We start from the raw sequence: 27,625 nt of genomic DNA on the forward strand, positions 1-27,625 counted from the left end.
ATCTGTAAAATGATGACTTAATAATACAATTACCTATCCTTGGTTAAGGGCCGAATGAGTAAATATGTGGAAACCATTTACTGTAGTGCCTGGTACAAAATTAGCTTTTGTTAAATTTATTGCATGCTTACGATAAGCTTGGTTTTAGTAGGAATAAAAATTCAGACTTTACACTTGATAGGTACAACAAAATAAAAGAGAGCTGTCAAAGGTGACAGTAGAGATATACAAGTTATCTACACAAAGGTAATTAAAACCGTGTCAACAGATGAATTCTTCAAGGGAGAAATTTTAGATAAAAAAAAAAAAAATCAAAGAGTAGAGGACTAAGCTTCAAAAAAAAAAATAAATAAATAAACAAAACAAAACAAAACCTGCAAATGGATGTAGAAAGCTGAGTCAGACAAAGTGTGATTAGAAAGTGTAAGGAATAAGGACAAGAAGAAACTGTGTCAAACAACTACTAGCAATACTTCTATTGTACACTGGTAAAATTTTTAGTTTTCAAAGCATGATCTTACTGGATCCTAATAATGATCCAATGTAGTAGAATTATTATCTTCATTTTACTAATGAAGAAAAGTTCTGAAATTACTGTATAAGATCGTACACACAGACAGACAGACAGACAGACACACACACACACACTTTTATTCTCTCGTAACAATTCTGTAAGAATTAGGATGCATTAAACTTAACTTCATTCAGTGGAGCAAGTATTAAGCCCCCTTCCCACATTTTTTTTTTTAATAAAAACGAAATAAAAAAATAAATGAAGGAATCTGCTAAATAGTAGTAAACAAATCACAAATTAAATTAACTGTAGGGGTAGCTCAGTAATAGAGCCCCTATGCAGCACTCATGAGTTCCTGGGGTCTGTCACCAGCACCACACAAAGAGTAATCAATAATGCATATACCATAGGAAGGCAATATACAGTTTTAATTATGTTACCTTTTATTATTTTACAATATACTTCAAAAATGCCATTACAGTTGCCTTAACTGCTCTATAAGACCTGGAATTAAAGAACACTTATAATTAGAACACACAAACATTAAGCTGAAATATCTACTTGTACTGAACCATTAATACCAAAGGGTTGTAGTTTTTTAAATAAGCAGATGTGTGGCAATGAATAATAAAATAAAAACTTGTTAAAACAGAAAGTAAACTTTGCTTTAATGGCTACAGAAAGGAGGTGGTTTTTTGTTTCCTTTTTCAACACATCTGGTTCTGGCAGCAAGTAGTAGTATGCATTTAAAGCAATGTGCCCTGAAAGCTTATATCTTCTGTTTGTGCGTATCACTTTAATCAGACACCAGAAACATGAAAAAAATATTGTTCTTGATACCCTCAATATCTCTCCTTCCCTAAGGTCACAATACTAGTGAACTCAAAACTCACTGGCGATGACACTTTACAATTATTTTTCTCCAGTAATACTGGATGCTTTTAATTTTCTCTAAAAGACAAGTGCTGAAAACACCAAGAAATCCTCCAGGGTCGAATTGTCGCTTCACATTCTCTAAGTAGTAAAATAGCAGCTCTACATGGTGATGAAAATGAATTTCCATTTCTTTGTATTAGTTTTTAATCATGTTAACATTTAAACATATCTGAATATCGATGGATTTCCAAAAAGAAAATCTTAGTTGACAAATATTTTAGAGCTTTAATAAAGCATCACATACATGTAATTAGCTATTACTTACCAAAACAAAACAAAACAAATTAAAAAGCCACCATATGTATGTATATATATTTACTTATCTTACCTTCACTGAAGTTTTTTTCTGGCTGGACATGAGAAACAAGATTAAGTGCCAATGCTGGCTTTATTTTTTTATAAACAATAATTTGGGTCTTTTTCATTCAATGTGACTGCAGCATTTTCATAATAAACTCACAAAGGCAATACAAAGAAATACCTACTGAACAGGTTTCTGCCAGGCAATTCATGTTTTAAAGTTAAGACTCTACCAAAGTGGCACTACGGCATTATAGGCATTCAATTTTTGTTTTCTTTTTTCAAGTTTGTCAGTTCTTCACTATTATTATTTTTTCCCCTAGCAGGAGATAATGTGTAATCAGAAAGTAAGGTTGAGAGACCATTTACAGTTTCTTGCAGTCTCATGGTGGATTTATCTGAAGAGCTGATATAAGCCAAAGTGAACACTAGTCAACTAGAACCACATTTGGTCACATTCAAACAGTTCCAAAAGCACTTTGCTACTATATATGTTTCCTTCTTAACTGATTCCATGTTAATTTTATTAAAATTATAACAAATAAAATTGCAAAGTTTTTGTAGAATTGTATTTTTAGGGACCTACTATATTCAAATTAAAATATTTCAATTTGTAAAATGTCATTAGTAATATCGTTTCTAAAAACATGGTTGGCAAAATAAAAAGGCACAAAAGGGGATAAGAAGAAATATTTTCAACTTTCAGTGAAGAGTACCAAAGCATGTATCTTTCATGAAGAAAAGTAGAGAAAAATGTTCAGTAATTCATGCACAACTTGAGCTATGAAAAAACTTCTCTTCTGATAGATCCTGAGGCTTGAGGAGAAAACAAGTTTTCCTAATCACATGCTTCATGTAAAATAAAATGTAAAGCTGCACATACATACACGTTTGGTTTTAACAGTGGACCCATTTTGTTGTTTTTTTTTTTTTAAAAAAGTGAGGCAATTAAACAAAGAAAAGCAAAACCAAAATACCTTCATAAACAAATTTCAACTGTAGCCTCTGTCCTTTTTACCACTCAGTAGGGTAAAATGTCCAATAAAATGTAAAATGCAGCATACACAATCATGTAATCTAAAAACTTTTCATGATAACTTATTGCAAATTGCACTTGACAGTTCACCACAACAATGGAAAACTGGCCCCTTGTTGGTTTGCACAGTCCTTGAGCCCCAAATTGAAGTTGAAGTCACCAATAAAATGATCTGGATAAAAAGTTTGCAGCTGTGCTCAACCAGCTAGCTCCACCCTCTGGGTGTGAGCCCACCCGGGAAACTGCTTTGTCCTGCTCTTTAGTGGGACTCTCATCCTCAGGCAAGTAGTCAGGCAATTCTGTGTTCTCTTCTACTTCCACAGGAGTATCTTGGAATGGGACCAGCATCTGACAGAGAATGTGTTAAGAGCTAATTACAAAATCAAATTCATATACATATACATGTCCTAAGTTAAAGGTCAACTTTATTCCTCATTCTAAGTACCATATTTATTCTCCAAGGCTCTATTTCTTCTAAAATTTCCTCTTACATGATAGAAGGCTCAAATGCTGACCACTGCATCAACGCAGAAAGGAATAACTACAAATAAGAATTCAGATGTTTATCTGCTGAGGCCGTAGGAATAAATAAGCAACCTTTGTCTATATAAAGACAACTAAAGCAAGTATCTGGCTACTCTGGATTCCTAGAGACTCACTGAATCCAAATGAGCTCAAGGCATTAGAGGTTCATTTTCTTTATCACAAAAATTATTAGAAGGGGTAGCAATGGACAAGAATTTTCATCACACACTAGCCCAATGACTGCACTTTTATTTTCAGCATTGGCAAGACCAGTGAAGGTTAGGAAGAAAGTATTTTTAATAATCAATACATGAAAACCATGTATCTTCCATATAAAATCAACAAGATATCTGCACTGAGATTTTTTTTTAAAAAAGCTTTCTTTATAAGTACAGACTATAAAATATACAAAAGATCTCTCTGTATTTCTAAAAAAAATTATTAACCAAGAAACACCATATTCTTATATTTGTTAACTATTTATCTAGGAATACAGTAGTCATCAAAAATAATTGAGAGTCTGAGTCAGGTATAAAAATAAAACTGTTACCTCTTCCCCACTTTCACTTTTCACAACTTGCTGAGCTTTCATAACCTTGGTTGATGCTATTGCTGATGCCAAAGCCTGGGTCAGGACAAAAAGGAACAATTTTGAACACTGATTTGTTTATCTATAACCTCAAGCATATTTAGTTACTGAAAATACTAACCTCTGCTTTCAAATCTGAACGAATTCGTACCACACATCTTTGAACAGCCATTTGAAAAGTGAAGCTAATAACGCCTTTAATTTTTAACAAAGCCTCTTCACATAGATTTCTTCGAGACTGAAAAAATAAAAGCAAACTGTTGTTAAAACAGGTAAAATATTAAAAGGGAATAAATCAACTTAAGCAACACTAAAGTAGTCATTAGAGTCATATGTCACTTAACAAAAGGATATGTTCTAAAAAAATCATTGTTAGGAGATTTTGTTATATGAACATCTTAGAGCATATTTAAACAATTAGATGCACAGCCTACTACAGACCCAGGCTATGTATAGCCTATACTCCTTACTGGACTGAGTATTGTAGGCAACTGTACACAATAAGTACTCCTGTATCTAAATGTATCTAACATAGAAAAAATAAAGTAAAAATATTAGGTGATAGGAATTTTTCAGCTCCATTAAATCTTATGGGACCATGATTCAATATGTTGTTCACTGTTGACTGAACATGATCATGTAGTACATGAGTATGTTTTGAAAGGAAGGGAAGAAAATATATCTATTTTACTTCTACTGTTTCACACTTCAGGGCAGAGAGTGGGGTGCTAAGTCAAGTTAATTAAATTTTATAAGATGAACAGAATAATAATTTCTGCTAGATTTTTAAATATTCAATATTAATATATAGTTTTAATAATTTTTATCAAAAAGAAGGTAGCCTTGGGGCTGGGGTTATGGCTCAGCGGTAGAGTGCTTGCCTCGCATGTGCAAGGCCCTGGGTTCGATCCTCAGCACCACATAAAAATAAATAAAAAGTTATTGTGTACAACTATTAAAAAATTAATATTTTTAAAAAAGAAGGTAGCCAATTTAATTTGCATCTTAAGTCAAAAAAGCAAATGAATAATATGTGAAAATGTGCTCTAAAGCAGAGAATCAGAGGCCAAAGGTATTTATTCTCTGGTCCTATTAAAAAAAAAAAAAAAAAAAAAAAGCCAACAACAACAACAAAAACTTACTAGTCTCTGCTCTAGCTTAAAAATCTCCAGGATAAATTTTAAGACTGAAGTTAGAATTAGCAGGCACTGGGCATTTGAGTCACTATTACTTAAACATTGTTCCGTGGTTATTTGTAAATATTACTATATCTTACAATTATGGCATTCTCTATGGCTACTGTTTTGGTCTCAATGACCATCAAAAACCTTTGTGGTGGAGCTGGGGTTGTGGCTCAGTGATAGAGCACTTGTCTTACATGTGATCCTCAGCACCACAGAAAAATAAATAAATAAAGATATTGTGTCCATCTACAACTAAATATTTATATTTATACTTATATTACCTTTGTAGTTCTCATTTCCCTCCAATGGTATACATAGCATAATATACCACAGCTTTCAAGCAAGATCTTGCACTTATGCCACTGATTATTCCAACTCTGTCTCATCTTACTTCCAAGGTCTAGTGCCTATAATTAAGTAACTTATTTTGTCTTTTGATCCTCAAAATTTTTAACTGTCTATTCTTATCACTTCACCATCACTAACTCCAATAGGACTTTTTAATTTTTATTTTTCTATCAGACATATCTACTTGGATATCAAGTCATCACCTCAAACGATGATCCAAAGTAGAAATGAATTAAAAAGTAGCTGAATTATATCTCCAGTCCACACACAAAATCACTACCTTAAAAATTCTCTTGTATCTGCAGTGAGCCCAAATTCTGACCCAAAATTTCAAAGGGCATGAGTCTGCACTTGACCAAGATCTAGACCACACCCAGTTTTCAAACTCTTTTCTACCTCCTTTTAAACAACTCATGGTTACTGCTTATTCCTTTCTTCAGCATTTTAACACTACTCAGGGAGACATCTGGGTTACAAGTCTGTGGCAGAGTGCAGGCCCACAGTGAGCTCACCTGGTGCACAGTCTATTGAATCTATTCTGCCAAGACCTGACTTCTGTGAAGCCCTTTTAGGGGTGTGGTACAGAACAGGGCATGTTTCTCTCTTTCATGGATTTAATACCAGGTAAACTTAAAAAACTATGCACAGGACATATATCATGAGATTTAAGATTTTATAAATATAATTCTTTATTTTAAATGTGAGGAAAGTGAAAAACAGAAAAGTATCCTTCCTATTATACATATTCTAAAACCAAATTCCAACCACATGAGACAGAGAGAAACAAGATTCATAAAGTCATCTCATTTTTAACTGTCTGTCTCCCCTAATGAAATTACACCAATTTTGGTTATTGCTATCTCCCTGGTACCCAAAATGATGCCTAACACTAGGTGTTCCTTTCTAGTACAAAAGTTAGTACAGGATGACTATTTCTAATTTAAAGAAGTATTAACAATATATTGTCGGATTCATATGACAAGCAGAAGTAAAAGATATGAAAAAAGTGTAAGTATACTGTAAAAGTATCTTATACTATACATGAAATTATACAATATTAGTTGAAGCTAGACTGTAAGTCAAAGATTAGAAAATAAATCATAAACCGAGGAATGAATGAGTAAAAGAAAGAACTATTGCTAATTAGTTAATAAAGGCATAAAATAGAATCTCAAAAGTAATCCACCTAGTTCAAAAGAAGGCAGAGGAAAAAAGGAAACAAAGAACCAGCAGGACAAATAGAAAGGAATCAGCATTAAAAAAAAAAAAAAAAAAAAGAAAAAATCAACTGTTCAAAAAGTTCTATTAAAAAGGCAGAAAAGTTTAGACTGGATAAAAAAGCAAGACCTAAATACATGATACCTGGGAGAAATTCACTTGAAATACGCCCAACTTGTTGAGAGCAAACCCAAAAAACTAATACTAAAAGCAGACAAAGTAGAATGAGTTCAGAAGGATCCACATGTTATAGAGAACTACAATTGTATTTCTATAATACTGCAGAAGAATTTGTATAATTAATATTATTTCTACCTTAAATGTTACCAATGAGGCATCTAGGCCTGAAGTTTTCTTTAAGGGAAGGTTTTTAACTACAAATTCAACTTAATAGATATAGAGCTAATTAAGTTATCTATGCCCTCTTGAATGAGATTAATCAGTGTCAAGTCATTTAAGTATTTACATATTATGCTTTCAATGTCTACAGGATGTATGTTTGTGTCCTCTTTTATTTCTGATATTGATAATTTGTGACTTCTCTTTTTTCTTAATCAGTTTGGCTATGGGTTTATCAATTTTATTGATCAAGTCAACAAATTTGATTTCACTGATTTTTCTCTATTGTTTTCATTTACTAATTTCTACTATTTCTTCTCTTCTATTTACTTTGGCTTTAATTTGTTCTTCACTTTCCATTTTCTTTAGCTTTAATTTGTTCTTCACGTTTTATTTTCTTAAGGTAGAAGCCTAAGTCAACAACCTGATGTCTTTTATCTTTTGTATATAAATATTTAGGCATGTGCTAATGAATTTCTATTCTAGACACTATTTTGGCTGCTTTCAACAAATTTTGATATTATACTTTCATTTCTATGAAATTTAAAATGTTTTCTAGTTTTTATTAATTTATTCATTGACCCATAGTTTATTTTAGAAATGTGTCGGTTTCTCAAATTTTGGAGGGATTTTCTAAATACCTTTATGTTACTAATTTCTAATTTGCTTTCTTTGTGTTAAGAGGACATAGACTCGTCTTATAAACCAAAATATAATCTCTTAGTAAGTGTTTCCTGGGCACACAAAAGAATGAATATATTCTATAGCTGGGTATGGTAAAATAATAGTAAATATTAGGTTAAGGTGATCAATAGTAATATTTTTTTGAGTCTTCTGTAGCATCACTGGTTTTACTGTAGTCTTATTCTACTAATTGAGAAAGTGTCATCGAAATCTCTAGCTCTAACTATGAATTTTGTCTGTTTCTCCTTGCATATCTTTCAGTTTTTGCTTCATATATTTTGATGATCTATTACTAGGTGCATAAAAGCCATTATGTCTTCTAGCACATAATATCCCTTTTCACAGACATAAAATACTGATATTGAGACTTCCTCTTACGACTATTAACAAATAACATGAAACAGTTTTAGTTAACATGATTTCTTCTTCCTCTTTTATGAACCACATGTTGAAAAAACACTTACCGTATCATCAAGACCATCTATGTGCAAAACCACTGTTTTGGCACGTTTGTTTGTAGTCCCCAGAAAAAACTGCGCTTTCCTTCGACGTGAATTCACTTCATTAAAACTATCACCATCTGCCATATTGGAGGACTGAAGAATGTCATAGATTTCAGAGGCCAGAAGCTTTGTTTCTCCTGGAGTTGTAGTCCTTGTAAAGACACATTTAAATTAATATACAGTTACTTCTACTGATTCTGCAATTTTATTTCTCAACTTTCAAGAGCCTTGTTTCCTTCATCCTGATGCCTTGCTCAATTCAAATGCCATAATGTAGAAAGCATTTTAAATTTAAAAACAATAATGCAAAAAATCCAATCAATATAGTGGTACAAAACCACATTGAAATTATTAAATAGAAAACCAACTAATAAGATCAGGTTATACAACATATTCCTGGATCATCACTAACACTTAATTCTTAATTTGAAAGTAAATGAACTTCAAAAAAGTATAATGTTAAAAAAAAACACAAAAGGAGGAAATAAACCATGCTGTTATTCATATTATCAGATAATTCTAGGATGAGATCTTAGAACATTCAAATTAATTCTATTTTTTTTAATTTATAATTTTGCATTTCTTTTACAAACCATGTATGTATCATAAAACCACAACTTAAAAGTTTTCATTCTTAAAACTTTAAAAAATCCTCATTATACCTACAAATGAGCTCAATTAAATTTAAACCTTTCAACACACATTGGAGGTCTTAAAGTCTGTCCCCATTCAGCTATCTAAATCAGCTCCTTTTATCCTTTTATAATTCTTCAGGTTAGTCCATTATGATACTAGAAGATATCTTCTAGAAAGACCTTGCATTTTCACACATTCCTCTTTGCTGTTCTTTGTCCTGTAATGCTTTCCGTATTTTCTTCAGCCAGAAGTTCTTTACCCAGACCACAGGTTTTCTAACCTAACTTCCACCCTTAAAGTCTGTTTCATCACTGCCTTCAATGAACACCCCATAAGAGTCCATTTCTCACACCAGAAAGTACTGTTTGTATTGACCTTAATTTTCTACTTCTTTTACAAGTATATAAAAGCCTTACTAGGATGTGTGTTCTCTTTATACCTTCCAGAGAGCCTAAAAAAAATCTGTATATCAAGTAATACTTCAATTTATAATATTCATATCTAGCCTAGACATGTCAGATTTTCTATTACCCCTGGAACTAAAGCTCCATATAGCTAGAAATGTACAGTGCCAGGCACTCAATCACATGAGGTGATTTTCTTGGCCAGTTAACTACAAAGATAAGTTACTTTAGCTCTGGGTTGCAGGAAATTATCAAAAAACCTATTTTGGGGGTTGGGATGTAGCTCTCAGTGATACAGCACTCACCTAGGATATGTGAGGACCTGGGATTGATTCCCAATATAGCAAAAACAAAATAAAACAAAACCTTTAAAGCCTATTTTTCATTTTTAAGGAGATGTCTCAGCATGTTTCACAATAGTTGTTTAACAGATTATTAAAAAGGTGACTGTAGTTCTTAGATATTTTAATTATTAGCCAAATATAAGCTATAGAGTGTGAAGATACAATGGTTAGAAGTACCCAGAAATTTAAGAGGAAAAAGAAAAAGCTGGTATGTTTGTTACAGCTTTCCACCTTCAGTAATCTTCAGGTGTTTGTATCAAAAAAAAAAAAAGAATTATCTTGCTGGGCAAGGTGGTAAGGCTTGTAATCCCAGTTACTCAGGAAGCTGAGGCAGAAGGATCCCAAGTTTAAGGCCAGCCTGGGCAACTTAGCAAGACCCTGTCTCAAAATAAAAAGAGTTGGGGGTGTAGCCGGGTGAAAGTGAGTTTGTCTAGCATGCGCAAAAGCCCTGAGTTCAATCTCCAGTACAAAATAAATAAATAAAAACTAATGACCTTCATATATAATTATTTTTAAAACACACTATTCCAAAACCTTTTGAGAGAGAGAGAGAGAGAGAGAGAGAGAGAGAGAGAGAGAGAGAGAGAGAGAGAGAGAAAGAGAGAGATAGATATGTGCTGAGGATCGAACCCAGCGCCCGCACATGCCAGGCGAGTGCACTACCATTTGAACTTTTTATATATTTTATATATTTTATTAAAACTTTTTATATATTTTATAATGACCCAATAGTTATTTGAGAACCTGATATAAATTTAGAGACCATTTAATAGGGAAAGTGAAAGTAAATTTTTTTCCTAAATCAATTTTGCTCAGTCTGGCTTTGAACTTGCTATCTTCGTATCTCAGCCTCCTGAGCTGATGGAACTACAGGCGTGCACCACCACACCAGGTTTTCTAAATCAATTTTAATGATATTATGTCCCCACCTAAACCCATCTACTTTCTGTTCTATCAACTTTTAAGACAGATGGTTTAAATTGATTTGACATTGATTTTGAATTAGAGCCTCAAAGTAGGGATACTAGCCAATGTTTGAAAAAGTTCATAAGATGGAAATTACTGATACATATTACTAATACCACTTAAAATTTTTTAATAGTGATAAAGACACAAAGATATATACATCTTTGAGTAATTCTTCCAGTTATAATCGTTAAGAAAACATCCCATGATATAAAACTAATATAAAATAGCCCTATATGCAGTTAGGTAAACAAGTTTGAGAACTTCTCCTGTCCATCAGAACTTTCTGATGATAAAAATACTTTCTTTAGCCAGATGACCACTGAATACTTCATTTTTGCATAGGTGGAGATTGACTCAGGGCCTCCAGCATGTTAGCCAAGTATTCTACCTGAGCTACACCCCTAGTCTCCTAGAAATTTATTTTTAAATTTAATTTTAATTAATTAAAACAATTGCTAATGGCTACTATATGGGAACAGTTTTAGGAAAAATGAAGGTCACTAATAATAATAATAATAATAATAATAATAATACAAGGTTCTTTTGTTATCAGTTTCCTTAAACCAGCCTTTCTTTTCTTGGTTAATTATTGTTCTCATGCCTCTGACTAACCATTTCTCTAGCACCCTTACTGAACTGTGGTTCTACAAAAGAATTTAGCTCCACAAAAACAAAACAAAACAAAACAAAAAACCCCAAAACCCAACAACTCTCTATTTTCTCAATTCTCCTAAGGAGAACTGTGCTAGAATCAAGCCATATATATCAGAGAAAAGATAATCCATTTCCATCTAAACAGTTCCTTAAAGCTTCAGGGTTTAATTCTTTCATAAACCTATTCTACTAGTCCCCACATTAGCAGCCAACAGAGCAAGGGAGGAAATGGCCATTTATTCATACAAACAATTTGCAGAAGTGTACATGTACAGTTAAGACAGTGTATCATAGCTTCAGGAGGTTGCTCACACTACTTTTATTAGAAAGTTACAAAACTTCATAGTCACATGTATGTACTTAGATTAGCAAGAATAGTCATATGAAATATTAACTACTCCCACCAGAATCATTATAAATTTCTATTCCATAGTTTAACACGCTTACCACTTTCTAAAAGACCTTTTTCCCCCCCTTTTTGGTGAAAAGCATGAAAGATTCTTAATGTCATTAATACTCCTTTTCTCCTTGTAGTGCTAGATATTGAACCCAGGGCTTCATATATGCTAGGTAAGCACTCTACCACTGAGCTACAGAACCAGCCCCAATTTCTCCTTAAAATGGAAAAATTTTGAAAGGATATCAAATCAATATGATGGTCTCACTGTTGGTGTACCTCACACGACTCATTTTATTGCTAACTTTTTTTTTTTTAGTTGTGGATGGACACAATATCTTTACTTTTATTCACTTATTTTTATGTTGTTCTGAGGATTGAACCCAGGGCCTCATGCATGCGAGGCAAGCACTCTACCACTAAGCTACAACCCCAGCCTCCTAGTGCTAACTTTTGAAGGTGTTTACCAATATCAACAACCACTTCTCCAATTCTCTATACACCAGCTGGGTATTCTACAATTCAACTTTAACACTGACTATTTAGAGTTGGTGTAAGTTTTTACAGGTTTAAGGTCTCACTTCTAGAAACTTTCCCTCATTTCAGATGCCAGTCACAAATACTGGGGCCCAAGGTTAACTATATTTCTGTCCAACTTGATTATAAATATGGTGAAGGTTCCCACAAATTCCCTTTGCAGGTTCTTAACTTTGCTGAACTCAGGAAGGCAATATACTTATGTTTACTTGCCTATTATATAAGGATATAACTCAGGAACTGCCAGATGAAAGAGACAATATAAGGTAAAACAAAGGGTAGGTGGCGGGGTACAAGGAGCTCTCATGCTACACCTGGCATGCCACATTTCCAACACCTTGAATGCTGACCAACCCAGAAACTTTCCAAATCTCTTGCATTTTAAAGAGCTTACTCTTTAGACCTCTCCATCTTCCTAGAGGGCTAAAAGTTACAACCTTCTAGCCACTCAGTTTTCTGGTGACTATGTCTGTCCTGAAGCTATTTAGGGCCCTACACTAAGTCATTAGTATACTCTCATGTGTGACTCAAAAAGGGTTCAACATGAATTTAAAAAAAGACACTGGCTGGGGTTTGTAGCTCAATGACGATGCTCTTGCTTCTCATGTGTGAAGCACCCGGTTCAATACTCAGCACCACATAAAAATAAAGATACTGCGTCCATCTACAACTAAAAAAAAAAGACTGTCATTACTCAGAAAATTCTAAGAGTTATAGAAGCTCTGTTGGGAATCAGGAACAAAGATCAAATACATTTTTGTATTATATCATACTTTGGAAATACCACTAATTAGCTGTCTATATTGAAGTTTCAAAATGTTATTTTTTAAAATTTGTGCTAATTAGTTATACATGACAGCAGAATGCATTTTGATACACTGTACACAAATAGAGCACAACTTCTCATTCTCCTGGCTATACATGGTGCAGAAAACACCAGTTTTGCAATCATACATGTACATACGATAATAATGTCCCTCTCATTTCACCATCCTTCCTGCCCCCACACTTGCCTCTGCCCAATCCAAAGTTCCTCCATTCCACCATTCTTCCTGCCCCAACATCCTCCACCCCTCCCCCTCATTATGGATCAGCATCCACTAATCAGAGAAAACATTCAGCCTTTGGTTTTTTGGGTTTGGCTTATTTTACTTAGCATACTCTCCAGTTCCATCCATTTACCTGTAAATGCCATAATTTCATTCTTCTTTAAGGATGAGTAATATTCCATTGTGTACATATATAATTTCTTTATCCATTCATCTGTTGAAGGGCATTCTAAGTTGGTTCCATAGTTTAGTTACTGTGAATTGAGCTGCTATAAACATTGATGTGGCTGTGTCACTGTAGTACACTGATTCAAATGTTACTTTTTAAATACAACTGAAAAGTGAACTCTGACTTTTATTATGTATCAAAAATTATTTTCAGCCAGGTGCAGTGGCTCCCCAGTTCCTAGGGAGGCTGAGGCTGGAGGATCACTTGAGCCCAGGAGTTCAAGACCAGCCTAAGGCACAAAGTAAGACCCCCATCTCAGATAATAATAATAACAATAATAATTTTTATTGGTGTTTGTTGTGTGTGGTCCTGGGGATTGAACCCAAGCAAGTACTCTATCACTGGGCTACACTTCAGCCTCTAATTCTTAATCCTGCAACACAAAAACCACCTTAACTTTAAAATGGTTCTAAGAAGAAAGGCAACTGCTCTTGTTTTAGTAAGAATGAAGTCAGAAGTAAGTACTTTCTGCCCCTTGGGTCAAAACCTGTTTGCTTATCCTATTGCCTGTGCCTGTTTTCACCCACAAGGGCAGAGCTGAGTAGTTAAAATAGAGATCACATTTCACAAAACCTAAAATAGTTATAATTTGAGTTTGTACAGAAAAAAAAATCCAATGAACCGTTTTAAGCAATCACAAAAAAAGACACGTTGAAATATTGCAGGGGGGGGAACAAAGGATGTACACTATAACTGTAGCCATTAAGAATGACATGACAGGAGGATGGATCTACAGAAGAATGCTCCTTATGTGTTGTTAAACTACTACTACTATACTATCTTTATCTGTTGTAAGACAAAATAGCACCAGAGTTCTTGAAGACATCATATAAATCAAAGCAAAATGGGGCAACAATTTCAAGAATCTCAAGAAAACAAAAGGTGAACCAAGGATCCAGTCTACTTGTCCTTCAAGTCTCAAGGTAACAGAAAGTTTTAAACATAAAAGAAGTTAAATAGTTGAGTTTTTCTTGAGCAATCTATTAGAGATTGAGCTTCAACAAATCAAGACCTTACTGGGAAAACTTCAGCAAAAGGACTAATAATGAGCAGTTTATGCATTTAACTGCAGTGTAAAACTAAAATAAAGGCGGGAAAGAGAATGGAAGAATATATAAATGCTCTGATAAGGGAGAAATAACTTAAATGAGAGAGGGGGGGAGGGAGAAAGAGAAAGGGAGGGGAGGAAGGGAAGGAGGGAGGGAGAAGGAAAGTAGAAAAAGTTAAAAGACCTAATAGGTGGAAATCAAAAGAAACCATTAACTAACAAGTGGCAGTAAATGCCTGTAATCCTAGTTATTAAACACTGTCTCAAAATAAAAAGGGCTAGGGATGTAGCTCTGTGGTAGAGCGCCCTGGGTTCAATCCCATTACCACACATGACAGACCACCATTTATCATGGCACTATTTCAAAATTGACAATTCTGGTAAGTTCCCCAGATGAAATTAGACATTTTAAAGTTAGGATGCCACATTTTATTAAAGTGGCTTTTCTCTATAGTTCACATCATGTTAGACAGCCATAATGCTCCAGAAAATACATCGTCTATCAGAAGTATTACTCTTAAAATACTAGTTAACAAGTGCTTTAAATTGAATTTAGACGTTCTTCCAAATTGACATTTTAAATATTCTCCTTGCAAAGGAATTCAGGCCTAAAATTACAATATAAAAGATTCAAATCTCAAATAAAAAGTTTTTATTTATAGAACAGATTAAAATTAGAATATAATGTTAGATTCATTCTGAGTGACAGAAACTGAAAATTCTTTCAATTAAAGAATCAGAAGTGACAGTGACTTTGAAATCTATCTAATTGTCAATCTTGTAAATGTCAATATGACCTCAACCTAAACTTTGTTGCTGAATACATGTTAACAATCTCAGCAACATTCTCCAGCAAAGCATAATACAGAGACTAAAGTATACAGATTCTGTATACTGTATACAGAATACAGTAAAGTATTCTGTATACAGTACACAGAATTTTCCCTATTTTATAAATATTCTTCTCTGCTTCCCAAGTGAAGAATAATCTCCATTCTCTCTCCCTAGTTCCTTTTTTTATTTTTATTTTTTCTGGTTTCCCTTGATAACTGCCAGCTATGTTTCTCGATAGCTCTTTAGTTAGTAAGAAAATACCCCTTCACGACAAATTTTCTGGGTCGTTCTGGAGTACAGGAATATTACTCCTCTGGTACCTTCTTAGGTACATAGTTCATAACAGCATGATGAACTCTTTCCCTAACTCAGTACTCCCAAACAGAGAGATGCTAATCTAAAAGTGTGCTTCTAATCCCGTACTGATCAGCTTGTTTTTATGGAACAATCATATCAAAGAAAGCAACTTCAGTATACAATATAGATCCACTGTATTCTACAGTTTTCAAGGTGATTACATAAAAATAGAATGCCAATTAGTTTATACCAGTTAAAAATAATGATACATCAGTCATCTGTATCTAGTAACACAGATGTCAAAATGCAAAATAAGTTAGGCAAGGTGCTGCATGCCTATAATCCCATCTACGCAGGTGGCTGAGGTAGGAGGAGTGCAGGTTTGCTCCAGCCTGAACAACTTGGCAAAACTTTGTCTCAAAATAAAAAATAAAAAAGGGCTAAGGATGTAGTTCAGTGGTAGAGTGCCCCTGGGTTCAATGTCCAGAATCAGAAAAACAAGAAAAAGGAAAAGAAAATGCAAAATAATATTTAAAGAATAGACATTTACAGTGTCACTACTATTATACAAATACATACAGAAGTATCCAAAACAAGCCAAGTAGCTAGGCAGAGTAGCACAGGCCCGTAATCCCAGTGGTCTAGAAAGATGAGGTAATAGCAACTTAATGAGACCCTGTCTAAAAATAAAAAATAAAAAGGGCTGGGAATCTAGCTTAATGGTAGAGTGCCTCAATCTCCAGTACTACATAAGAGAAAGAAGAAAAGAGGAATTATAATAAAAATACCAGAGCAATTTAATTTATTTAAAAATAGAATATCATGCCAAGTCATGAGGAAGTTCACAATACAATATTAAATATGCTGAATCAAAACTTGATTCTAACACTTCATAATTTTGATATTTACAAGCTACAACAGTTCATTAACCTTCTGATAACCACACTAACATAGAATCCAAATACATTAATAAACTTCTAAGATGGTAATACTGGTAAACAAAGATAACTTTTAAAAATCTTTAAAGTCAACCTTCAAATCTGGGATATCCAACAGCCAAATGAACTGCAAAATGTATATTAAAATTATTACAGGGCTGGGGATGTGGCTCAAGCGGTAAGGCGCTCGCCTGGCATGCTTGGGGCCTGGGTTCAATCCTCAGCACCACATACAAAGATGTTGTGTCTGCCAAAAACTAAAAAATAAATATTAAAATTCTCTCTCTCCCCACCCCTTTAAAAAAATTATTACATTATATCCCCACTTTTAAAAGGGCTATAAAACCAAATTATAATGAAGTATTAATGAATATGTATCTCTTACTATCAGAGGAGTAAACAATGCTCACATTTTGCTCTAAAAATATATAGTTCACATATGAATTTAAAAAATAAGCCACTTGCAGAAGCCATGTAGATACACTGGATAGATCTCCCTTCAAGAAATTCTTTGCTCTTCTGCTACAGTCACAGAATAACCAACAATAGCGGCTTTCAGATCCATTACAAACCCAAGGAGATGTTCTTCCCAAATATTCTCCAGCCAATGACTGACTAATGAGGGTACAAAAATCTGGCTATTTCTGCTCAACGTAGGACTCCTCTAAAGGGCAATCTTTGCTTAGAACTGCCCACTGAATTGGCTGTCAGACCTGTATTGTAATATGCAAGTCTCCTTGTCCAATTCAGCTTCCTTTCTTCTTTCAAAGATGTCAAATTTGCATTGTGGTCTAGAGACTTTCTCTGCCTAATTTTGCTTCATCTCTCTTTAACTTTATACTTTATCCCACAATACAACTCATTTATTCCTACTTCCATTTTAGTATGATGACTGCCAAGATAAAGACTTGTACTGACACCATTTCTCTTACATACATAAAAGCACTTTCCCTACTATTTTACTAACATTTTTCTCATTTTTCATACATACAACCACATCATTGAGTCAACCAAGGTAAGGAAGTTTTATTGGCTAATCAATGGCATCTCTAAATTTACTCTAAATTTGTGAAGTTTAAATATAAAGTATATATTAATATTTCAACATTATTTTTAACCTAAGTTTCCACATCTATTTATTTGTACCACATATTTCCAATATCAGTAACTATACCTGTTAAAGATATACACAAACTACTCATTCAAAACCAAGTCTCTAAGTCTCCAAGAAATCTCTCAATGAGGTTCATGAAAATTTCACCCAAAGTACTTTTATTACTATGATCCTAATGAAAGTTCTTTTGAGTAAAACCAAGATGAAGTAACAAAGAATACTGTACCATACTACATATCATCAAATGTTGCTTTCCTGGCAAATCAATTTATATATACCTAATATAGGATTTTTTTCTTCTTAAAAAATTCATAAGTAGGGTTGTCACATTTTAAATAAAATCAAACATTTTCATATGGATTATTGTTACTATCAATGTTTATCAAAACCATAAAATTAACCATCAAAATATGTTTGGACATAGGACCTAAAAAAATACACCTTTTAAAATTTCAAATAAAATAAATGAATAAAAATAGAAAATAATGTCAGTGAATTATAACAAGACCCACTTTTCTACTACATGAGGGACACTATATATTGTACTTACTTCTGTATAACATTTTGCAAGCTTAACATCATACCCAATTCTCCTTTCATCTTTTCTCTGTTGGCACGACATTCCGCCAAGTATCGAAGAGCCTAAAGCAGCAACAGGAATAGGTTATTCACATGTCCAGGATGTTTAAAATTAAAATCTCTATACTAATTGCAAGAAAAAAGAGAAAATAAGATTTCAATTTTTAGAATCAATTGGTTTTGGAGTGTTTCGAAATCTTAAATGTATGATACAGTCTCTGAAATGATCCTCTGATCTGTAGAGGCTAAATCTGTTCTTTGGAATAAAACTTCCTAGCTTATCTGCAAGGTCAAAATCAAGTTGTTCTGGTTTTACTTCATCTTGACAAGGACACAAGAAAATATATTCTACTTATCAGCCTCAAGTAGTAGTCCCAATAGCCATTAACTTTCTAGATGCTTTTTACATAGAAATTAAAACAAATTGCTGAGGGGGACAAAACATACAACCTTCTTTATATGAACGGATTCTAGTTTTATAACAATTCACATTTAAAGTGAAAAACAGAACATGAACTAAAGCTCACAAATTTTCTATTTTGTGAGTTCAATTAATTTTTCAAGGGTGTTTTTATTCTTAATATTTAAAGTACATTTTTACAAAAGTACTTCCTTCACATACTGCTTCTTTAAGCATCTCATTTAGGCTCTCTCCTTTATATATAAATATCGCTGTCATCTATAGGCTTTCTAATCACTCATCATTCACTGAAGACTCTGGTACCTAATTCTTTATGACTATGCTATCCAAAATTCTGCCATCTCTGCTCATTGACCTTTCACATTTACAATGGTCCTTTGCTTTCCATTTCCAAAGGGTTTGGTCTATAACAAAAAAATGTACCACCATCTATGAAATTAAAAACTTAACAACCTCTTTCCCTTCTGTAAAAACTCCTACTGTGACTTCAAACTCATCCCCAAAAAGTTTGATTGCAATGGGAACTGCCCTCTCTCCATTAAAAAAACAGGACCATTGTGTTCAGACACTGTTCAAGTCTGTAATCCCTAATAAAAGAGAAATAATGAGGTAGGTCCTACAATTGCTCCATTTTCCTGCTTTGGTGATAGTTTCTAGACTATAAAGAGGGGAAATCCAAATGGAGCCTAGTGGTCTTTCTAAGTTTGGAAGACAGAGATCCAACTTGAAGAGGTTGGAATAGCTAGAATTTCCAGAGCAGAATAACAGGTAGGAAGGATAAGGATCTGTACTCCAAGAAGAGTTATAGATATCTACAGGGGTGCCCAAGAATCTTCAATTTGATACTGATCTGCAAGTGCTTGGGATAAAAGGACACTTGGCCACCAGGAAGTAAGGAAAACAATTCTTGATCACAACTGGCTGGGAACAGTCTGGAATATTACTTATCTATGAAGTACAGAGACTTCACCATAGTCTGAGACATCAAGGAGAACCCTCAGAAGAGCTTCACCTAAGCAATGCAGTTACCACAGAATAAAGCTTACTTTACTCTAACAAAGCTCAAGGCAAATATTAAAAGAATCAAATAGTCCCAAGTAATTAAATGGCAACCCAGGACAATGTTAGAGAATATTTATAGGAATATCAAGAGAATCCAAAAATCCCAAACCATAAAATTTTTAATATCTAGCATTTGATTAGAAATTACCAGGCATGAAAAAATGGAGGAAAATATGACTCATAACCAGAGAGGAGAGAAAAAAAGGAATCAACAGAAACAAAACAAGATATAATAGAAATGCTGTGATTAGGAGATAAAGACATCAGAATAGTTGTTATCAATATGCTCTATATGTTCAAGGATGAGTAGAAAAACATGAACATGGTTAGGAGAGAGATAGAAGATATCAAGAGGATTCACATGAAACTTCTATAAGACAAAAACATTAAATATGAAAAGAATTTATGGGAAAGAAAAAAAATCAGTGAACTTTAAAATGTGGTAATAAAAGTACTCAAAATGAAGCACAGAGAGAAAGAAAGAAAAAAAAATACACATACATCCATACATATACATACATAATCATACATACTGTTGGAGTTTAAACATGTGTAAAGTCAAACGTGTAACAAAACCAGCATGAAGGATGGAAGAAAGACATGGAAATATATTGTCTTGTGATTCTACACTATACATAAAACGTGCTTTATTTAAAGGTAGACTGAGTCAGGCAAGGCAGCACACAGACTAGGGATGCTGAGGCAGAAGAATTGCAAGTTTGAGGTCAGTCTGGGCAACTCAGCAGATCCTGAGTCAAAACATGAAGGAGGACTGGGGACATAGCTCATTGGTAAAGGGAACCTGGGTTCAATCCTCAATACAACAAATATAAAATAAATAAAAACACATACTGTAAAACCTACAGTAACCTTTAAATAAACTAAAATAAAAACAAAAGGGTATAACAAAAATAAGCTGACTACTAGAATAAGAGAATTATGAAAACACCCCATCTATCTGTCAATGTAATTGGGAACTCTTGCCTACCAATCCCTGTTCTTTCTCCTTAGCTCTATCCCTGTACGACTTTACTTTCTAGCACCCAGTCTATCATTTCAACCACTCTGGTGCCAAGATTCTAAATTTCCTTGTATAGTCGTTTTGCTCAACTTACCCAGCCAAATCATGGACCAACTATTTGGTTCTTACTGCCTTTACCAGACCTGAAGCCATATAGAAAGAAGTTTTATAACCAAATCTTAAGCTTTATATCAATCCAATGCTACCAAACTAATCAGTACCAACACTGCTGAGCAATCTTACCATTGCTCTTTAGCAACCTTTCAAATTTTCTATAATTAGGAAATCCTTCTTCTCAAAATTTTCCTGCTCTAGCAGCCCCTGGCTTCTGAATTTAGATATATTCAAGGCTAGTCTAGTAAAACAAAGCAAAACAGTTGGACACAGTAGTGCACCCCTGCAATTCCACCAATTTGGAAGAATGATTGGAGAACTATAAATAAGTTCAAGGCCAGCCTGGGCAACTTGGTGAGACTAAGTCTCAAAATTAAAAATTAAAACAAACAAACAAAAAACTTCCTTCCTTCAGTCCCAAGTCCCTATCTAGAGACCACCACCCTCTCTCTTCTCATTCTTATTGTATTTCTTACTAAAATTGGACTCAAACTAGGAGCCATGGAATTTTTCTTATTTGTAACTACTGTTGATTTCTTATATTAATGTCAGTTTTGCCCATAAAATTTCATTCTGTGAAGGCAAATAGGAAACTCATATTATACAGTTTGATTTTCTAAAAGGAAAAGCATATTTTCTGGTACAATCTTGTGAAATTATATTAAATATGAACTTTACAATGGATCTTTAAGTAAAGAATGGTAAGCAAAATTTTTATTAATTTGCTTTTAAACATTTATGATAAACATTTTAGAGAACACAAAAGCAGAGAAAAGATAGGGTGGGAAAACCATGTCCAGCTTCAACAATTATCAACCATTTGACAATCTTATTTCATTTGTCTTCCCTGCTCATAATCATAATGGTGTATTTTATAACAAAAGGATAACACATCATCTCATTTGTAAAGATTTCAGTAGATCACTAAGAAATTTTTTTCAAAATTAACTTAATAATTTTAATGCCCTGCTGAGGTAATAATTTTTAACATCATGTGCTATTTGATCCCTATTCATTTCCAGCTATTTAAAACTTGTTTATGGTTGACTTTTTCAAAGTAGGATCCAAATCACATCCACATATTACACTTGGTTAACAAGTCTCTTTCGTGTTGTTTAATCTATAATTGTTACTAACATCCCTCTAGTGGCCTTTCTAATGCCAGTTACTGTTCAAGGAACTAGATGATCTGCCTTCAAGAAATTATCACATTCTGGGTATATACACACAATGGAATATTACTCAGCATAGCATTTGCAAGTAAAAGGATGGAGTTGGAGAATATCATGCTAAGCGAAATAAGCCAATCCCCAAACACCAAAGGCCAAATGTTCATTCTGATAACTGGATGCTGATCCATAATGGGAGGGCATGGAAAAATGAAGAAACTTTGATGGGGCAAAGGGAGGGGAGGGGAGGGGAGAGAGTATATGGGGGCAGGAAAGATGGTGGAATGCGATGGACATTATTACCCTAGGTATATGTATGACTGCACATATGGTGCGATGCTACATCATGTACAGAGAAATGAAAAGTTGTTTCGCAGTTGTGCACAATGAATCAAAATGCATTCTGCTGTCATATATATCTAATTAAAACAAATAGATAAATTTATTAAAAAAATAAATGATTACCATCAGATTTGTCTGACTGCATTGTCTTTTAAATGTTTTTCTAACCCCCATATTTTTCTTAAAATATGATGTTTTTTGCATTGTTGACTATGATCCTACATAATTTTCTCTTTTCTTTACCTTTCCTTCTCATATCAAAATAACAAGTGCCATGTCCATCAACTTATGAATGGATAAACAAAATATGACAAATTCATACAATGGACAAAGAGAAAGTACATTAGAGGTTTCCAAGGGATAACTCACCTCTCTGAGGTGAAAAAACACTTTAAAACTGACTGTGGTAATGGCTGCACAACTAGGTGAACATGCTAAAAGTCACTGAATTGTAGACTTTAAAAATGCAAACTGTATGATGGAATATGATTTATAGTCTATAAAGACATAAAATAAAAACAAAAGAGTAAATTCTTTCTTGGGCTTGTGGGTGATCTTGGTAAAGTATGTGATTAGCATGCCTAAGGCCCTGAATTCAATCCGTAGCACACTCCCCTCCTCAAAAAGTGATATTTTATTTTGAGCATCTACTTACAATAATATGATACAATTCTCAAGATTTCTTATTAACTAAATAAATTGCAAATACAGCTTAGTGGTACAGCACTTGCTTAGTATACACTGGGTTTGATACCCAACACTGCAAATAAGGAAACTGGTAATTGGCTCAACACAGTGGCACATGCCTAGAGTCTCAAATATTCTGGAGACAGAGGCAGGGGGGAAATCACTTGAACTCAGGAATTCCAGCCAGCCTCTGCTGAGAGCCATTGCCAAGTAGGAATGACGCATCGAAACTTCCTTGCTAGCGTACCCCATGTTGCTTAGAGGAAGGACCCCTGGAAATGGACTTGCCTTGGACATTTGCTATGACACTGCATGTATATTTGAGAAAGGTGACCCTGCTCAAGGACCAGGGTGGATCCGGGTTTAGGGAGGATCCTACTGGATTAGGGCGGATCAGGTTTTAGGGAGTATCCGGCTCCTTGAGTTTAGGGCGGTTCCAGGTTTAAGGTGTACCTTGCAGGGAATAGGGCGTATCCTGCTGATTAGAGCCTGGTGGAGGTGTGAATTTTGCAGCAGAATTTGGATTTCCCCAGAACGTGTTTGTAGAGGGCCGGTGTGAGTTCGGGAATAAAGAGTTGCTATTTGAATCCACAAAGCTGTGAGTGGCTCCTGATTCTGTGCCCAGCCAGACTGCGGCTGGGCCTCAGTAACACAGAGAGAGACCTATCTCAAAAACAAAAGAAAACAAGCCTGCTACTCTGCTACTCAGCAGGCTGAGGCAGGATGATCCCAAGTTCGAGGTCAGCCTCAAAAACACAGCTGAGTCTATCTTTAAAAAAAAAAAAAAAAAGAGGGCTGGGGCTGGGTACAGTGGCACATGCCTGTAATCCTAGTGGCTTAAAAGGCTGAGGAAGGAGGATCACAGGTTCAAAGCCAGCCTCAACAATTTAGCAAGATCCTGTCTCAAAAATCAAAAAATTAAAAAGGACTGTGGATGTGGCTCAGTGGTTAAGTGCCTGGGTTCTTTCCCTGGTACCAAAAAAAAAAAAAGGGCTGAAGACAGCTCAGTGGTTAAGCAGGGTTCAATCTCCAGTCTCATACACATACACACACACACACACACACACACACACACACACACACACACACACACAAAGACATCTTGTTAACTGAAAAATAGGAAGTTGTAGAACATTTCACATATGTAGTGCTGCCACTCGTGTTAAAAAAAATAAAAAATAAAAACCAACGTACCATTTGTGGAAAAGGGACTATTATTTGTCTTAGTTTCTTTTAATTTTTTACCATGTTCATCTGATACATTTTCAAATTCTCCTTATTTCCAAAATGAATACTAATGGCAACTTACAAGCAAAGCTGAGTGGACAACAGAGGGGTTTGGGTGGTCCATAAATAAAATAAGGCCAGGCAAACATCCCTGATCTTGAACAATGGCTCTTCTATTCAGTGGATCTGCTGCCAAATCTCGTAGCTGGTTAACTACTGATAGAGCATCAGGTTCTTCATTCATGGTGGAGGAGGAAGAATTCATCTTCTATGTCATATACATGAATAAAATCTTCATAAATTCTGTAGAAAAGGTTTGCAAAATTAATTCTAGGATGCTGAGGTATATTATCAAACTTATTAAATAACCAGGATAACAACATCTTTATAAAGAAACAGATGAATCTAAATCGCAAAAACATTAAATTAGCAATTCCAGTTTGAGAAAAATAAAATGAATATAAGGTGCAAAACGAAAGCATGTTAGTCACATGTACACAATATTTAAAGAACATATGTCACCCTCCATAGTCTAATAAATTCCTTTTTAGTAATACATACTTTAACTCTAAAGTTACAATAGACAATATACTTCAAGCTTGTAACCTTTGCTATACTTTCTTAAACTGTAACACTGCCAGTGCTTTTTTCCCCTTAGAGCATTTCTGAGCCTGAAACAAGTGCCTCAAGGAAAAGTGACCAGCGGATAGCTTTTATTTTTGTCCCCCCCCCCCATCTAAAACAAAAACCCTTCAGGTCTACAAAAGACAAGCTCCTCTGGGGAAAAAGAAAGGCTCAAAGAAGGCTGTAAATCAAGAAGCCCCAAAACCATCTTGCCTGTGCCCCAAGCCAGCAGAAATACTTGTCTTTAAAGGTTAGGGGAAAAACTTCAAAATAACTTTTAAATAACCTGACATGCTTATCTGAACAACATTATAGCAGCCAACGAACCATAAAACAAAAACTTTCCCTACCTTCTTCTACAATGAGTATTAGGCTCAAGAGCAAGTAAGTTTGTTTTCTATAGTTTTTTTTTTTAATCAAAAACACTAATGCCAAGAAGTGTGGACCTGAATGGCTTACATCAAAATATACTGAGATTATTGTTAATATGCAAATTCCTAGGCCCTACCCCAGACGTAAGTAGGAATCTATGGAGGTAGAACACAAAACACTTTTTTTTTTTGGTCTTCTTTTTATGTTTTTATTGGTGCATGTTAATTATACAAAATGGTGGGTTTCCTTGTGGCATATATAAAAATATAATTTGATCCATTTCACTTCCCAATCCAAGATTTATTTTAATAAACACACCAGTTGATTTCTGGCACAAACTTTACATTGGTCTATAAATGAATTTTTTTAAATGACGGCTATGAACATCTGAATAAAACCCTGACCATTAAAATCCTACAAGAGCCTTTCTTTAATTATTGATCAATATAAGATTATCAATAAGATTATTTGAGACTAGATATCAATTTTATCAGATAACTAAATGAATAAACTGGAAAAAAAAACAAGCAGAAGTAAATTTACCCCTTTCTTCCAAAGAAACTAATTGAAAGTTCTTAATACATCAAACACAATTTGAAGTGGGAGAGGGCAGATTATGGTGAGGAGCTAGACTGTGCACAGATTGTATGTGGATAAACAGAAGGTTCTTGAAATTTTAATTGTCAGAAGTAGTATTTAACATTTCTTATGTCTTAGTTTGCTTTTTACTTTTTAAAACCAGCACCTGATGTCTTACAGGATAGTTCTGAATCACAGTTTAAATATTCATGTCTATTTTAAGAGTTTTGGCTGCCAAGCTAAAATTGAGAATTCAGACATATTTTTAAAAATCATAGACTCATTACGAAATGATAAAAGTGTGAAAAAACTTTTTCCTTGTCTTTTTTACATTCCAGTTTTATCCACAAGAGACTATACTGTATTTCCTTTCTTTCTTTTTTTTCTTAGTTCAATTTGGACGAACCATTAGGGGACAATGAATGTTACCTAAACTTAAAATAGCACTCTGATCACCTAAGGGATCCTGTTTAAAAGCAAATTCCGATTCAGTAGGTGGAGCAGGACCTGAGATTCAGCATTTCCAGCATGCTTCCAGATGAGGCTCGGGCTACTTGTCAGGAGCCACACTTCCAGAAGCAAGGAGCAGGATACAATGTGAAACACCTGTAAACCAGCAGTGGCCTGCAATATTTTCTTTCCTTTCAGCCAAGATTCACTATTCAACTCAGAGAAATACTTCTCTCTCACATGCTGCAGAGGACACACAAACTAATTCCTTATTGAATTGAGCGGGATTAAGAAAATATATAACAAGCATTAAGATCAGATCTGGCTTTCTCCTTTCTAGCAAGGAGTTACCTTATTTGAGTTTCAACTTCCTCATATAACAATCTTGAATGGTACCAGGATCTAAGAAAATAAGAATGGCGATATGGTAAAATAGAATGCTAGCAATCACCAAACACGCACAACATTTGGTGCGGTGGCCCGTGAGCGTCGGGATAGATCACGAAAGGAGTTGCCAAGAGCACAAACAACCCCAAAGAACAGTTTTTAAAAATACACAGATGTGAATACTGGTCTCTCTTTAATTAGGTCAAACCCAAGCATGTCCTTCCGCTCTTTGGAGACATGCGGGTGCACAAACTCAGAGAAAAGTCACCTAAGAACAAATTGAAGAGATAAAGACGCGAGAAGACACCCATTACTAACAATGCTAGGATTGGTAAAAGTTGGATGTAGGGAGGACGGAAAGAAAGCTAATATCTTCATAAAGTACACGCGAGCACGGCATTTCAAGGCGCCTTCTTGGGACAACTACTGAATCCTGACTGGAAAGCAGGCTGACGCGCCCGCCAGGGTCGATTCCCCGCCTAAGGGCAGGGGCCGCTTTTCGCGGCCTTCCCACTCCAGGGCTTTGTCTGCCGCCCCTGGACCCTACATACCGCTCCAGAGCTTTAGGAAACCACAGCCTGCCGCACCATCAGGATCACAGCTACAGATGAGGTAGAGGTATCCAGGCAGAGCTGAGCGAAACTCTCGGTTCGCTGCCGAGACTTCAGTAATCGCAGTCAACCGGAACAACTCCAGGTGCCCAAGAGCGAAGGCGCTAGCGGGGAAGGCTCTGCAGACTCTCCCTCAGTGACCCTGTCACCTCCGCCGGCTCTGCCCTTCTATTGGCTGGTAATGAGTTCAACGCGAGGAAAAGTATCCAATCAGCGAAGGCCGTCTTACAGCTAATCGTTCATTGGCATATTAGGGAAATGCACTAAGTATTCAATAGACAGGTCCAATGAGGACACAGAACACTGAATTGGACCTAACGATTCTCCGTCCATTGAGCACTAACCCAAGAAATT

General features: G+C 34.8%; 1 protein-coding gene across 3 annotated transcripts; it reads right to left on the minus strand.

Moving 5' to 3' along the window:
* Positions 1 to 934: 934 nt before the first annotated feature.
* Positions 935 to 27,425, minus strand: Armc1 (armadillo repeat containing 1). 3 transcript variants are annotated; one of them, XM_078017096.1, is made up of 8 exons: positions 27,212 to 27,425; positions 26,625 to 26,675; positions 24,331 to 24,551; positions 18,177 to 18,268; positions 8,138 to 8,327; positions 4,022 to 4,138; positions 3,862 to 3,936; positions 935 to 3,134 (listed from the first exon to the last, which is right to left on the minus strand). In XM_078017096.1, exons 3-8 carry the CDS (start codon positions 24,511 to 24,513, stop codon positions 2,943 to 2,945), a joined length of 849 nt encoding a protein of 282 aa, XP_077873222.1. In that variant the 5' UTR covers positions 24,514 to 24,551; positions 26,625 to 26,675; positions 27,212 to 27,425; the 3' UTR covers positions 935 to 2,942. The 3 variants fall into 3 exon arrangements, with proteins under 3 accessions (XP_077873222.1, XP_005323018.1, XP_013213007.1); XM_005322961.5 differs by lacking the exon at positions 26,625 to 26,675 and having other exon boundaries at positions 27,212 to 27,424; XM_013357553.4 differs by lacking the exons at positions 8,138 to 8,327; positions 26,625 to 26,675; positions 27,212 to 27,425 and having other exon boundaries at positions 24,331 to 24,532.
* Between the last annotated feature and the right edge of the window lie 200 nt (positions 27,426 to 27,625).

The sequence above is a fragment of the Ictidomys tridecemlineatus genome, chromosome 7 (assembly GCF_052094955.1).
Source record: "Ictidomys tridecemlineatus isolate mIctTri1 chromosome 7, mIctTri1.hap1, whole genome shotgun sequence".
Taxonomy (NCBI): domain Eukaryota; kingdom Metazoa; phylum Chordata; class Mammalia; order Rodentia; family Sciuridae; genus Ictidomys; species Ictidomys tridecemlineatus.

Excerpts from the sequence above, each read along its gene's own strand:
- Armc1 (XM_078017096.1), bottom strand. The coding sequence starts at position 24,513 with ATGAATTCTTCCTCCTCCACCATGAATGAAGAACCTGATGCTCTATCA. Across the intron at positions 18,269-24,330 it reads TTGTCCACTCAGCTTTGCTT|GCTCTTCGATACTTGGCGGA; the intron begins GTAAGTTGCCAT and ends TTGCTGCTTTAG. Across the intron at positions 3,135-3,861 it reads AAAGTGAAAGTGGGGAAGAG|ATGCTGGTCCCATTCCAAGA; the intron begins GTAACAGTTTTA and ends ATTCTCTGTCAG.